This window comes from Ixodes scapularis, unplaced genomic scaffold (assembly GCF_016920785.2).
Source record: "Ixodes scapularis isolate PalLabHiFi unplaced genomic scaffold, ASM1692078v2 PGA_scaffold0__279_contigs__length_252992795, whole genome shotgun sequence".
Classification (NCBI taxonomy): Eukaryota; Metazoa; Arthropoda; class Arachnida; order Ixodida; family Ixodidae; genus Ixodes; species Ixodes scapularis.
This window is the reverse complement of record NW_024609835.1, coordinates 241,735,510-241,750,023: the sequence shown is the minus strand read 5'-3', so window position 1 is coordinate 241,750,023 and position 14,514 is coordinate 241,735,510. Positions and strand designations below refer to the sequence as shown.

Genomic DNA, 14,514 nt, shown 5'->3' with positions numbered 1-14,514 from the left:
CTTATATAGGGTCCGTTTCTCCCTCACTCCTTGCCAGGGCAGCCCGTGCGATGCAGCAACCCGTCGTCCAGTGTGACGTAGCCAAAGGTCTCAGCAGTTAGGCCATGCCTCTCTCCCTTTCCCGAGCGCACCAACCACCACGCACACACACACCCACGTCCCGCTAACGTCACGGGCGCGTTGAGACTTGTTGCCGCAGGCCCCGTCACGCAGGCGACGGTCCCGGACTCGTCGGGACTGGTTTCGCGCAGGCCCCGACAAGCGGGCGACGGTCCCGACAAGCGGGCGACGGTCCCGGACTCGTCTTGACTCGTTTCCGCAGCGTTGAAACTCGGAAGAAGGTCGCCGAAGGTTCCATTCTTAACAACAGCAAGGTATGTTCATAGTTCGCTATTTTTACCAATTAGGGCACCCTTCCGCCTTCAGAGGCGGCTCCAGGCAATGCATCTTATAAAGATCTACCTCTCTGATCTTTCGAGCACTTTCCCAAGTAAACTCGAACAGTTTCTTGCATTCGCCAAGATTGAAGGCCGTTGTTCAATAGTAGACATGCTCAAACTTTTGGTCCAAGACAAGCTTCAAGGGCCATTTCCCAATGTTCAAGTTGCTACTTCGCAATGTTTGTACATAAAGGAAAACTGAAGCGGTTCTCTGTTTGAGGAAAAACACTTAAATCGTCTTGATTTGGCCTCCAGAATGACAAATATCGCGATTATTTTTCAGTATGAAGCACGGATACTGCAGAAAATCATTTTCAAGGTACCGCTAAAGCCCCTCCTTCCCGGAGCGTGACGTCATATACAGAGTTTTCGGAATCTCCGCTCCCGTGCATCTTCAGCACCTATCAAAGCTATGCCCGCGCACTCTTGGTATCTTCGAGAAGGCGAAGAAAAAAAAAGACGTCACGACTGGTTTCAGCGCGGGGAAATATACCTGGCGAGTTTGTAATTGCACGCGCTGCCCACGCGAGCGACAAGAGCTTCGCGAATATCATGTAACTATCTGGGTATCATGTAACGACTGGTCAGATGTCTTTTGTGTTCTTTCGTGTTTAGTAATATCTTCGGGGAAAACGAACGTTACATTCAGATTAACGGAATAAAAATACTCGAGAATACAACACTACTTATTTTTTCTGTAGAACCTCTTCAGCTTCCTTCTGTAAAACCTCTTCACCTCCCTTTAATAATAAGAAATAAATTGCGCAGGTGAACCATCCTTCAGCAAGTTGAAATTGATCAACAACAGGCTTCGATCAACGATCGCCGACAACCCCCTTAATGGCTTGTCTTTGCTCAGTGCAAAAACGTACATCCTTCGTCGAGTTGATATTGATGATCTTATAAACAAGAATTCCTCACTGTAAACACGAGTTTGTGATAAATGGCAACACCTTTCATGCTCTATCTAGCACTGTGAATCAATATCTTTTTGTGTGGGTTCGATGTGGAAAATATCTTATTGTGACATAGCCTCTTCAACCTCTTGATCACTGTCATATATAATAAAAAAATGTCAAGAAATGATTGCTATATTGGCTATGTTAAGACGACACAGAAACACAATGTAAAATATTTAGTTCAAAGGAGCACTCTGCAATTTTAATATTGCCCTTAGAAAGCCAACAATTCTGCAGCTGAATAAACTGAGAGCCGTGAAGGTTAGTACCTAAGTTTCTTATGGAATACCTAAATTGATTTTAAAATAGAGAGTACTCTTTTTGAACGGGTACCACGCGACCGTTAATTCGCGCCGGAATTTGGGATTCCGGAAGGTCGCAGTTATATCAAAATGGCAGCAGGAAGGAGTTTAATTTTGTAGCCGCCCAAGTATACCGTAAAGATCAATTAAAATTAAACAAATGTTCTAAAAAAAAAAAGTCGCGTTACACTGAAGTAATTTTTTTTTAAAGAATATCGATAAAAAAAAAGAAAAGAAAACACGTCTGAGGTTCTTTTGAACAATTTGCACGAATTCGGCGCGTGATTTTCAAGAATATTAAAAACTGAAATTTCCAGTTATTTGGTCGCTTAATTTCTGGCAACAATTGCTTCATTTCCTAATGACGCACGAGCTTGGCGCCTCTGCGACTCGTCGGGACTTGTCACAAAGATTATGTCCGCGATTTTGGAGCTCTAATCTCTACTCGCTCTCTGCTGTCGCACACGCTGCCCTTGGACTGGAACTGATCAAATTACTGCTGGGTCAACCAGCGCCCACGCGGAAATATTACGCACAAAAAAAGAAAATGCGTTATGGCGACATTGGACACGTGTAATCGTGCGAGGAAGGCAATCGCGGCCGGAATAAAGCAGCTTGTGGAGCCACCCACCTTCGCGGCGCGTATTGCTTAGACCTCATCTCAGAGTCCTTAGAGTCTGCGCACAGAAATGATTTCCTTCAACCTGCTCGCCTGGTGTGTCACTCTATGGGTAACGGCAGCAGCGTCATGCAGAGACTCGATGGTCGGTAACTACAGTTTTGTTACTTGCTCGGGGTTCAGCAATTCCAGCGAGCTGAGGGACCAGCTCCAACGGTCGTCGCCACGAAAGGAGTTCACGTTAGTGCTGAAAGATAGTTGGTTCGACAGGGTTGTCCCTTATGCGTTGGGTCAACTGCAGCCTTCTGTGCTTGAGCTGAGCAACGTCACTGTCGACTCGTTCTGTGACGAGGAGCCCTTCGCTGCTCTCAGAGAGTCGCTGACGAGCATAGCGTTCGCCCAGAAGAGCTCCCTGCCCTGCTCGTGGAGTCTTCTGCGTCAGCTGGACAAGCTACAAGCGCTCAGCTTGTCGGGACTAGCACAGCTCAATTTGTCCAACAGCTTCAACCAACTGCCGCAAAGCCTCAAGATTGTGAGCATCGCTCACTCAAGGATCTCGAACGTCGACGAGGACTGGTTGTCTGCTCTGATCGGGATCCAGATCGTCTCCATCAGAAGCACCAACTTGAACATCTTCCTCAGGTCGATGCTGCCGAAACCGGCGCCGTTCCTCAGGCGTCTGGACCTCTTGTAAGTACCCCGAGCGGAGTATCCACTTAATCTCAGAGTCTCGAACCGGAACCGAACCAAAACTAAAACCGGAAATGAACCGTTATTTTTACGTAAATCGGAACCGGACCGAATTGAAATCGTCACCGCCATCTTGGAACTGAACCAAAAGAAAAAAAAACAAACTTAACGGCCACTAATTCAAAAAGGTTCAGCCTATTTTTTTTTCCACGAACGGAATATTTGATACTACAAAACATGCATATATATTGACAGCGGTATTTTTATATCTTTGTGAAATTCTTCATAAACGGAATTACATTGAATGCGAAATGGTGGGATTTCATGACGGGTTTGTATGAGCGCTCCGATTAATCATGTGATGACACGTGATATTATGTGATGCGGTCACGTTACGACACGGCACCAAATCTTCGCATAGCCTTACACCATGACATCAGATTATACCATAACTTTACACTCAACGTTACTAGATCCAATAGCGTTGTTGACACCGTTTCAACGGCAGGTGACACCACAACTTCGCGCCGTGTACCAAGAGATACCATGACGTACTCGAATGTCGCGCGCCCGAGCACTCGACTCGGGCTCGTGATAATCATAGGATCAGTAGACATTCCAGTAGTGGGTCGTGTTCGATCAAAGATGGAAAGAGGCGAGTTTTAATAACAATTCCAGAAGGTCAGCCCGAGCCCTATGCTTTGTCATTCCCAGAGGGTAACCACGATGAACATTGGCGGTATATAGTCAGCGCCAGATCACACGACCGCGTGTTTTGTTTGCGAGTTAAAGGGTAACGCTGCTTATAGTTCTTTTTGGCGACAGCTATTTCGTAGAAAGAAAAGTCATATGCGTATTTCGCAAGTTATCAACTTCAAGGATTAATTCTAAGCAGAATATGTACTAAAGTAAAATGGCTTGTGTATGTTTATACAGACTGAACTTAGTCTGCCTCAACGGGCGACTTTTCTCTGAGCTGTATAGGAGCAATGTAGCCAGTGTGTTACCGCTAGCCTGAGGTCTTTCATGTGCACCACTTAGTAGTGATACACGACCGCACGCCGGTACGATGCTCATCCAGATCGAAAAGGGCAGAGGTGGGGATTGAACCCCGGATGCCTGGGTTCTGCAGCGCGAGCTTTCACTCCAGGTGCTCCGAGCTGGTCTGCGCTAGACCACGCGGCCACCCAGTAACATATTAAAACTAATGAATTTATTATGCTACTGAGTACGATTGCTCAAAGCACTGATAGTTAGACCTCTGGGAAGTCATTCCAAGCGATAAATGCTGACGAAGCTCCTTGAACTGATGACGAAAAAACACAAAGGTTAAGTACAACGCCCACTGAAGTAAGAAACTGAAGCTATTGTCAGACATCACCTGTCAAACCTTGATGCTTAGTTCTGTGGAATCACGGAAGGTTTTTTATACACTCGCAGAAAAAGTGTAGGGCAGCACGTTGGATGGCTTGCAATATTGCTTTTTTCGTTCTTAACGAAGCGTGCTGAGCAGATCCTTGATCCGTTGTTGGGCACCCAATAGGAACCATCTGTGCTGCAAGATTAATAACAGTAAATATTTACAGTATTTTTTAAATTCCAGGTCTGCATTAGCAGAGACTGCGATAAGGTTTAGAGCTTTATTTGCAACTTATTTTTCTGTGATCAAGTAAGAAAAGGGCCTGATCACTTGTAACACAATTTACATTTCTTAAGACACTTTTACGACAAAATAGCATTAAATTGTTTTGAAACGATTCGCTGTGAACTCAGGACGTTGCGAAGAGGCACAATACCTAAAACGTCTTTCAAATAAAGAAAATGAAAATAAAAAAAAACACCGAGCGAGTTATTTACGCGCGACAAGACCCTCCTCCACTCTGAAGTACTCCAGACTTTGTTCGCAGCAGTTTTTTTTATTTTATTTTTTAGGGGTTTACTTGGGAGCCAAAGCTATACATTTAAGCATACTATATGGGCTTTCAAAAAAAATCTAGTTATTTAATTAACCGAGTCGATCAACTGTCGGCAGCCTTTTCAACCGTCTCTAAATGAGTAAGAACTCGCAAAACAAGAGGCAGCCACAGAACAGTAAACTAATGCGACCAATTTCAAGCGTAGAAATTAAACGTTTGAAAATCACGCGTTCTATTTCTAGACTTTCCGCAACAAATCAGTGTACGAACGCACTTGCTTTACGCGCCTCACAGCGGCAATCCACCTCTGCCGCCGTTCCTTATCCCAAGATTGGGAAGGAAGCCCGTGCAGACTCACAGTGTCGTCGATAGGGTGTGTGTATGTTTATACAGCCTAGAAATTAGTCTGCCTCAACGGGCGACTTGTCTCCCAGTTGAAGATGATAAATTTAGCCAGTATAGTACAAACGCTAGCCTGGGGTCTGTATAGGGATGGTGAACCATACATTTCAGTGTCTATAATAAGTGGCACGCGATCTTTCACGAGCCAGAGGACGCCGGTTTGCGCGAGCACACGCAACAAAATCAACTCATAGTCCTCTATTCACTCTTAAGGTGAGAGTGAAATGTGTGGGCTCCATGGAAAAGGAGAATAAAGACAAGCTTTTCATCTCAACAGTGCGGTCTGGTGTAAAAGGTAAGCGATTAATTGGTCTAATTCATCTCCACAAGTGAAAGCACATAGCTTTCACCTGTGGACGTGAAAAGCCTGTCTTTATTCTTTTTTGACCCGAAGCCCATTTATTTTATTGTCATCTTAAGCGCAAATGAGGGACTATGACGTCAATTTCGTTGCGTGCGCTCGCGTACACTGGCGGCTGCTGAGTTGTGGAAAGAACGTGCACCACTTATAATAAATACTGAATTGTTTGCTTCATTATTTCTTTATCGTGCACCACGCAGTAGTAATACACGACCGTGCGTCGGTACAATGCTCATCCAGATCGAAACGGGCAGGGCTGGGAATTGTACCCATGATCCCTTGGTTCTGCAGCGCGAGCTTTCGCTCTACGTGCTCCGAGCTCGTGTGCGGTAGCCCATTCGGACACCAATCACTCCGCAGTAAGACATCGTGTATTGGATTCTTTCGAATAGTTATACATTTTGCGTATCTGCCTTCAGATTTGCCATGTGAGCACATAACTCATCTTTAGATACCTTGTGACCCAGTGTTTCACAGTGCCCAATATGGAACAAAGGAACATGTTTCCGCACAATGGCCCAACAGCTGCAATATTTTAATGTAGCGGCCCCCCCCCCCCCCCCCCCCGTGTCGGTATCACGAGTTGATGTCTACTTCGTACCTTGAAATAGTAACGATAAAAAATGCATTGAATTACTGGCTGAAGATGTAACAACTTCACAAGAGAGCCTCTTGTTATACAGATTTTTTGCAAATTTGTTTCGGCGTTTTCACCACGGATATGCTTGCACCAGTGATTTGCGGAGCCTTAAATATTTTTTGTTTAATCGGTTTATTTAAGCAAATATGTTTTACTGCCAATTAAAAAAACAAGTATTTAAGTCAAGCATAGACGGCTGTTTCATGTGATGTACGTGTCTATGAGCTGGACGAAAATATGATACACCCGTGCACGTGGTGACAGTATGAAGATCTCGTGGCGGAATAGATCGCCAAAGGATGTGTTTCTCCCAAATTTTTAAAACTGTGTTTCATATATTTTTGTTTTCAACATGTGTGTGATGAATAGTATTGTTTTAATATTACAGTCTTGTTGAATATAAAATATGGCCTGCATGATAATAGCGTTATAGATAATACCTTCTTTTGTACTATAGTTGTGTTTACAGATGTTTTTGTTGAATTCTTCAATATGTATGAAGGGTCATTTTTCTTCTTTTTTGCGCCCAATTCCTGCAATAATTGCTGACGGTGATGCAGGTTTTCCTGTAAAAAAAGAACAAACAAACACGTACTACATAAACATTAAGGAAACCATGATGGTGCGCTATCAGATCGTAGTGTCGGCTACGCCTGGACTTAAGGTAAAAAGAAGCGTAGTTGAATATCTTGCATCGAGGCAGAGCCACCGATATCGTTCGGTAGTGATTCGGACGTTTCCGTTTATCTTGGCTACGGCTGTACTTATAAGAGTTGGAGGAAAAGCAGGAAAATAGTGCTCTAGGCTTTTATCTTTGCCATGCAAGACAAAAAGATTTAACTGTCAGTACCAGGTCCAATGTATGCGGATTCTATTTTTGTTGTAGCCATTTAATGGCCCGAGTTCGTAAAAAAAAAAAATTAACGTCTGTGGTACAAAAGGCCAAAAAGTATAGGTACAGAGTTTGAGAGTGATGGGATCAACATACATTATATTTAGTCACAGCGAGAGTCAAGGGCATAACATACATATATCATCGTTTAGAGCACCGAAGTATAAACGAAATGTATGCATTCATGACGATACAGAATTCTTCAGTGAACGAGAAAAGTATATGACTGGAGAGCGCCACAAAAATGCAGCTTTAAGGGATGATAGAGCATTGTGGAACTATTACAGGTTTCAGGTTGTGAAGGACGTTAGGGAGGTAGTTATGGTTCCGAGCTTTCCTTTCACAATTGCAGTCCTTCGAATGAAATTTAAGGCAAAGCAAGGCCAGAGAAAGAAACAACAACACTAGCTTTATCATTCTGACAAAGACGGGGGAGCACAAAATGTGCTGTGAATGAGCTGGTCATATGATCTGAGGGTAGCGTCACGTGACGTCATGAGGTCACATGCATCCATCGAGGTAGAGCTGCTTAGAGCGATAAACCAAGGTTCCGGTCTGCACTCGAAAGTGAACCCCATAAGGCCGCTACCATTGTACGCAATTTTAATCACACGTCACGTGTCCAAACGAAATACGTGACGTCAGAGGAAAAATGGGAGCGCTCAGGCAGCGGCTGGCCCCAGCTGGGCCGGAGCTTCTCGGATGCTTTGTCCGTCGTCGTTTGTGTCGGAAAGTTTATTTCAGACGCGGAAGCCGTCATATGAGGCCGGTCGAGAGCGACTTTAGTGTTCAGCGTGGTGCCTGACGTAGGTATAACGTGAAAATGAGGAGGAACGGTGTGGATTTCGCTAGTGACCAACGGGGGTATTGTCGTGGAAGAGGCAGTCTGCCCTACGTTGCTGGGACCTCGGATGGAATCGGATACCGCTAGGATAAATTTTAAGGCGACGTTTCTGTGCTCTCGTTGACCATCGGAATCTTCGAGATCTGCTGTGAAGCGTGTGCAATATATTTGGATACACAGTTTAGCGGCAGAAATTGCGTGAGTCGTGCTTGGCAGTGTGCAATAGTGGTGTTGCTTCGTTGAAAAGACCGAAGGCTCCCTTTGGTTGTGTGGCGCACCGGAGAGCTTCCTTCAAACCGATAGTTCCTGCACCGTGCTTTAGGTGATGCTGTGCTGCTTCCTAAATTTTTCTGGCGTAGACGTGCACTTTCCTGGAGCACAGGTGTTGCAGTTAATATCGATTTAGCTTGTCTTCCGCACGTTTCGTCGACACAAGTTTCATCAACACTCGTTACGCGAAGTGCCAGCTGTAGGGACATTTCATCGCGCGTGTTACCTACCCAGTCCACCCGTTCACGCCGCTTGGCGACGACAGTCTGCAGCGGCTCAGCACCAGAGAAGTGGTTCTACATCTATTTGAGCTGAGTTCGTCCACGGCAGTCGACAAACCCCGAAGGAGAGAATTTATTTGGACAGAATTCCACTAAAGCAATGCAGCTTCTTTAGTGGTCAGGATAGACTCTCTTTTGTCAGTTTTGTTATATTGTGACGGATGCTTGCTCCAGTCCTATCTTGTATCAATATTTACTATTCTAGAAAGTTCGAGGCCATGCTCAGCTGTCATCGTATGTTCTGGTGGAGATGCTGTGTACTTTACCCATAGCCCTTCACTCGGTGTGCACCCTGGCGGCTCCTCAGGCGAGCTGCCTGATAACGGGGCACGGGTGGCGGACTATCCCGCGTTTTAAACCCCCGGCGAGCCGTGAACCAAGCCCAAACCCGAGCCCGGCAGAAAAAAACGCGACGAGTGAGTACCACAAGGAGGACCCTCAGAATACGCCACTAAGAAGCTGAAATCCGAGCCAGTTGCTGCTTTCAGCAAGAACCACCGGAATTCGGTCATTTGCCAGAAAAACCGAAAATGACTAAGCCAACGATGACAAACCCATAGCAGCAAACCGTGTCCGCTCCCACCATTGTTTGCACGCCCATCGCACCTCACACTCCGACGCCCTTTCAGGCAAGGTGTATGAAGGCGTCGAGGGCTGGAATGAACAATATGACTGTGTCGCCCGCCACAGTGGGTGGACAGTTCCAAGAGGACGAATAAACTGTTTTATGAACATTGGTAATTAACCTCTTTTCCGAATGTTTGGTTCGAATGCTTTGTAAGAGTTCGTGTGCACGTCAATTGAGCATACGCCAGCTTTTCACTTCAAAAACGTATTGCGATCGAATGTCGAATCGTCGATTAGCACAAAAGATTAAAGATCGCAGGAGCTTCGTCGCTTGAAGTTGCTATGGTTATTCGTTGACGCATGACTGAAACAACTTCCCATAAGCCCTAACGCGACGTGCACTTTTCGCTTCGAATCTCAGACATTCCAACGTTCAAACGATGCTAGAAAAATGCGAATTTTTTATGCTAGAAAATATATCGCAAATAGTTCATTAATACAAAACGTAAAGATCGCAGGAGCTTCCTCGCTAGAAGTTGCTGTGATTATGCAGTTACCTCGGGCTAAAACAAATACCTCGAGGCCCTACGTCCAACGCATACATGTCGCATCGATTCTCAGATGGTACCAAAGGTACCATCGCGTGCAAACTGCACGTCTTGGAGGCCTGTCGGTGTCGGTTTTTTCAGTTTGTCTGTCTAGTAAGACTCCGGCATTAGACGTGTGGTGTCGTTGTTGAAAGAACGCAGGTTGTCGCTTCCCGCCGACGTTGAAGGGTTCGATTTTTTAACGAAAACCAAGTTTGGAAGTAAAGGCTATTACATCCGTTATCAATCAATGCCAAGATGTGTCTTTGAAGAGATCAAAGACAGGAGGGAAGAATCGACACCCCACCATTTTTGACTCTATAGCGCATTCCATAGTGTACTGCCTGGGCGGTGGTCGTGTAGTTACGAAGTTCCTCCCACGAAGATGGTCTTAGGAAGAAGAGGTCGATTTGCAGCCTTTATATTGTGTGTAAGAGTTCATGCATAGTTGTTTGGTCTACTCTTCTTGTCCATTTGCAGATTGTCACCGATCGTCTGGAAATATCCTGAAAAAGAAAATACTGAAAAACCCGACATTTTGACTGCTTTTTATTTTTGAGCAAGGGCACTGTTATTAGTGTTTTTTTATCCTCCATAAATTGAATTTGTTAACAGTCATTTGTATTGAGAAAGCGAAAGAAATGTAGGTATAATGGGATAGAGATGAAATTGTGGATTAAATAAGGCTTCAATTCATATTTAAATAACTGTCTTAAACATCACTGAATGTAATAACCCTCCTCCACGGCTAAAGTGTTTCCAGTTGTGTACAACACCTAGCTGCCCTATACAATGCAGAAAACAATGTGTATGCTTAACATCTTGATTTACTTTCTTCCTTTAGCAACAACAGCATAGCATCCCTGGAGAAGAACTTCAGCGACGGCTATCCTGTCCTGAAGTACCTCACACTCGACAACAACAAGATCACAACCTTCGAGGAAGCAACACTGGCTCCGCTGCTGCAGAGCGCGAGCCACAGACGGGTTCGCTTTATCGGTAGGTTCCAACCAGACTTGGGAAGTAGTTCGTTACAAGTAACGGATTACCTGTAATCCGTTACTTTTTTAAGTAACTGTATTATTTTCACATTACCCTTTTTCGGCAGTGATCTTCAATGCAATTTCGTTACAAGTTATTGGTGACGGATTACTGTAATCATTTGTGACTTTTTGCATGTGTAAAGCTAATACAAAAACTAGAGCAATATGAGAATACAATTCAGAAGCATAAATATAGCAAGTTCAATAACATAGAAAACCTCGTGAAAGGAGAATAACCGAAAAGAAGACGCGATTTGTGTATGACCGGTCACGAGAACAACTAAAAAACGTGCAAGGCGTATACAAATATCCGAAAAATATCAAGGAGACAACGCCGAGTAGGCGTTGTCTTCTTGATGCCCTAGCGGAAATAGACGCTGCAAGTGAGTACGCGCACCGCTAGCTTTGTTTGCAGGATTCCGGAGGCTATTTCCGGTCGCCGTAAGCTAGCGGTCACCGTAAGCAAGCTAGGGGTGGAATTGCAGCTTCGCTGCCTTGTCATCTGACAGGCGAACGGAGTGCACCTACATTCTTTCTCCTAAACATTCCTTTTTACAAGGGCCGTATTGCGGCAGTATGAGAAATTGAAAGTGGTCTGGCAGAACATTTTTGAAAACATTAAAATTGTTTTTATTGCTTGTTTATAAGTGTACGGGAAAGGCAACGTAAAAGTAATTTGTAGCGTAACCAGTAAAGTAATGTGCTAAATTTCAACTAAAGTAATTTGTAACGGTAATCTATTGCATTTGTGGCTCTGTAATTTGTAATTGTAATCCATTACGATGTTCAAGCAATGTGCACAAGTCTGGTACAAGCTCCTAACCCAACGTAGCTCCCTACTCTCTAAACAAAAGGAAAAGTGTATTTTGCTCCTCTTTTTTACAATTTCTGACTTTCACATTTCCCTGTGAAGCTCCCCGTTTTTACACCATTCGAATGATTTCATTTTGTGGCACCAATTTCTCCACAGACGAACATGAAAGGTACAAATAAGCATGCTAGAAAAGCAATTTTACTGGTGCAAGCATTATCAACGTCAGTGTTTGTTTACCGATCCAAGATGCTCAAAAATCGCTATTATCATACATATATAATATTATTTACCCGCAGCAACGCTTTCGTCAAAAATCGCAAACCGTCACGACCCGTCAACTTCCGTAAAACATTTTTGCTAACACATTCGGAGGAACTCTCACGGAGGGTGTGTAATGACTCAGCTAATATTTATTGCGCGAACCTTCCATTAGATATTTCATAGTAATATATGTTTGAACTCGTGCATTACGCTCAATTGTGGCTTTGAATGGTTTGTTACTGCAAACAGAATGCGCAACAGCGCACCAGAGAGGGGCAACCGCATTAACGGACGAGAGTTCTTGCGTGCAGGCAACCCTCTACACTGCGACTGCCGGCTGCGTTTCCTGCTCTCGTATCCACGGGAATGGCTTAGGGCGTCGTGCAAGACGCCGCGGAGGCTTAACCGCAGGGCCCTGAGCACGCTGGCAGAAGCGGACCTGGCTCCTTGTGACCAGGAACCTTAGCTGTCCCTGATCGATGATGGCGTAGATGGAGGGTCGCAACAGGCACCTGGGCATACTTTCACCGCTTGGTAAATATATTGAAGTACAAAACCTGTGGCCTAAAGGGCCCTGAAGGACAGTGAAAAACACACCTTCAGAACAATAAAACTATAGATGACACAAACCCAGTTGCGGTATGTTGGTATATTTTTAACTGAAAACCTTTTCTAAAAGGCACAATGTGACCATATATTATTGAGACGTAACCAAACATTACGATTTTTAAAAATAATCTTTAAGGGGACTCGCACGAAAGGAATTTTCTTTTATTGTTATTTAGTATAACTGAATGCAATTATCACAGTTTATAGTTTCTGATCTTCTAAATCTGGAGATCAAAAACACTTCATTGCGTGTTTCGTTCTTGATGTAAGGCACAAGCAGAAGAAAAACACCTTCTTGTGAACACGTGGGGTATGGCTGTACATTTAAAAGAGCCTGGTAGCATAAGCTAATTCGCTCTTTTCACACCTCTGAGTGCAATGAACAACAAAAATATTGTGTGTGGAAGCATTCTTATTTAAAAATAACTTTGAATCGCGAACCCGGCATTTTCAAAGGGCTAAGAAGAGTTACTTATATTTTTTATAAATATATAAAAAATATATATATATTCCAACAAAACTTTGATAGTTGAGTTATACGTAACCTAAAGCATATTGTCGCTGATGCAAACGGGTCGACCAGCTTAAAACGGAAAAAATTGGGACTAATTGGCGCACTTTTGCCACAAAACAAGAGAAGGAATGCAGCTTCAAAACAGCAACAGCGAACGTCGCGGCGTCGGCGTGAGAGTTGGCTGGAGCGAGACTGCAAGAAAGGGTGGGTCGGCAAGTCCACGATCGGCTCTTTGTTTACACTCGGTATCTGGAATATTCGACCTAGAATGTTTGGGAGTGACATAGGGCGAGATTGACTGGGCAAAATCACGTTGGCCTCTTTATATAATTTACACTCCGGGTAAGAGTAAACTCGAAGCTTCTAGAAGTACAAAGAAGAGTTTCTTCTCGGTCATGCACGCGACAATATGTATTCCAAGTTTGTTTGAAATAGCACAACGTTAAGAACAGGAATGATTGTGCACAAAGTTTGAAGATGCCCCAAAATTACACAAAGAGAAAAATGTGTTCGAATATTACCATAGTTGTTGAGAAACACTGTCGCAGGGGAAAAATAATTTCTGCCAATAGTTTTCCCAAGAAATTGAAGCTACACAAGACTACGGAGCAGAGAAGACGACTAGCTCTACTTCTCAACAGAAACAGGATGGCGGGCGACGTCACATTTGAAGAAGCACGCACACGAAAAGGGCTCGAAGATATGAGTTCCTGGGCTGCCAGAAGTTATTCCAATGAGCATTTGAAAAATTTGTCGATCATATTTGTTCCTAATTATGTTATACATAGTGTATAAAGAATGAAAGATAATTTAACAACCTTACACCCGAAAGTGTTTTTTCATATACTTGTTTTTGAGCCGCTGCTTTTCTAATGCTAGGAACACGCTTTACGGCAGTCATGTCCGATCAATCCTCGAGTATGCCTGTGAACTTGAGATTCTTTTTTTCATATGCTAATCAGTCAAGTTGAAAAAGTGCGAAGCAAAACCGCAGGATCTTCACTGTCCGTGATTGGTTTAGCCGGTGATGCCCTCAAAAACAACGAGCGCCATGACAGTACTTTTGGCGCTGCCTGGTTGGCTCTATTGGCACCGGCTGCGGTCACACTTCAAGGAGTGCAGATTTTTTTCTTGAAAGTATGGCTATGATGAAAGGATCAGCAACACCAACCACTGTATTCAACCACCGTATATTCGTAAAAGGACGCCCTCTGTTAAAAGAGACTCCAACAGAAATAGAATGGGGAAAAGTACCTAGGTTTTGTTTCCGCCATATTTTATTTCGCGAGGGTCAGATTACGCTCGCAAAATGAGAGGATTCAACCGCATATCTGTTGCTTTTATGTACTCATTTTTCGCCGCGTACAGTTGTAGAAAGCAATCGGCTGCCGAGGAATAAATTTTCAATGCTGAGAAATGATTTTTTCTTCTTTATCCTTTGAGTTCCACGCGCACCCATGCGATTTCGATCTGCCCCCTACCTCTCCCAACGGGGCTGTCAAT

The 14,514-nt window shown here is 44.1% G+C and overlaps 1 protein-coding gene across 1 annotated transcript; it reads left to right on the top strand.

The window, feature by feature from the left end:
• Positions 1-2,255: 2,255 nt before the first annotated feature.
• On the top strand, positions 2,256-12,517 carry LOC8032525 (slit homolog 3 protein). Its single transcript, XM_002410182.5, has 3 exons — positions 2,256-3,010; positions 10,615-10,769; positions 12,200-12,517. The coding sequence occupies exons 1-3, from the start codon at positions 2,391-2,393 to the stop codon at positions 12,352-12,354; spliced, it is 930 nt and encodes a 309-aa protein (XP_002410226.4). The 5' UTR covers positions 2,256-2,390; the 3' UTR covers positions 12,355-12,517.
• Positions 12,518-14,514: the final 1,997 nt, after the last annotated feature.

Excerpts from the sequence above, each read along its gene's own strand:
- LOC8032525 (XM_002410182.5), top strand. The coding sequence starts at position 2,391 with ATGATTTCCTTCAACCTGCTCGCCTGGTGTGTCACTCTATGGGTAACG. Across the intron at positions 3,011-10,614 it reads CTCAGGCGTCTGGACCTCTT|CAACAACAGCATAGCATCCC; the intron begins GTAAGTACCCCG and ends TTCTTCCTTTAG. Across the intron at positions 10,770-12,199 it reads CAGACGGGTTCGCTTTATCG|GCAACCCTCTACACTGCGAC; the intron begins GTAGGTTCCAAC and ends TCTTGCGTGCAG.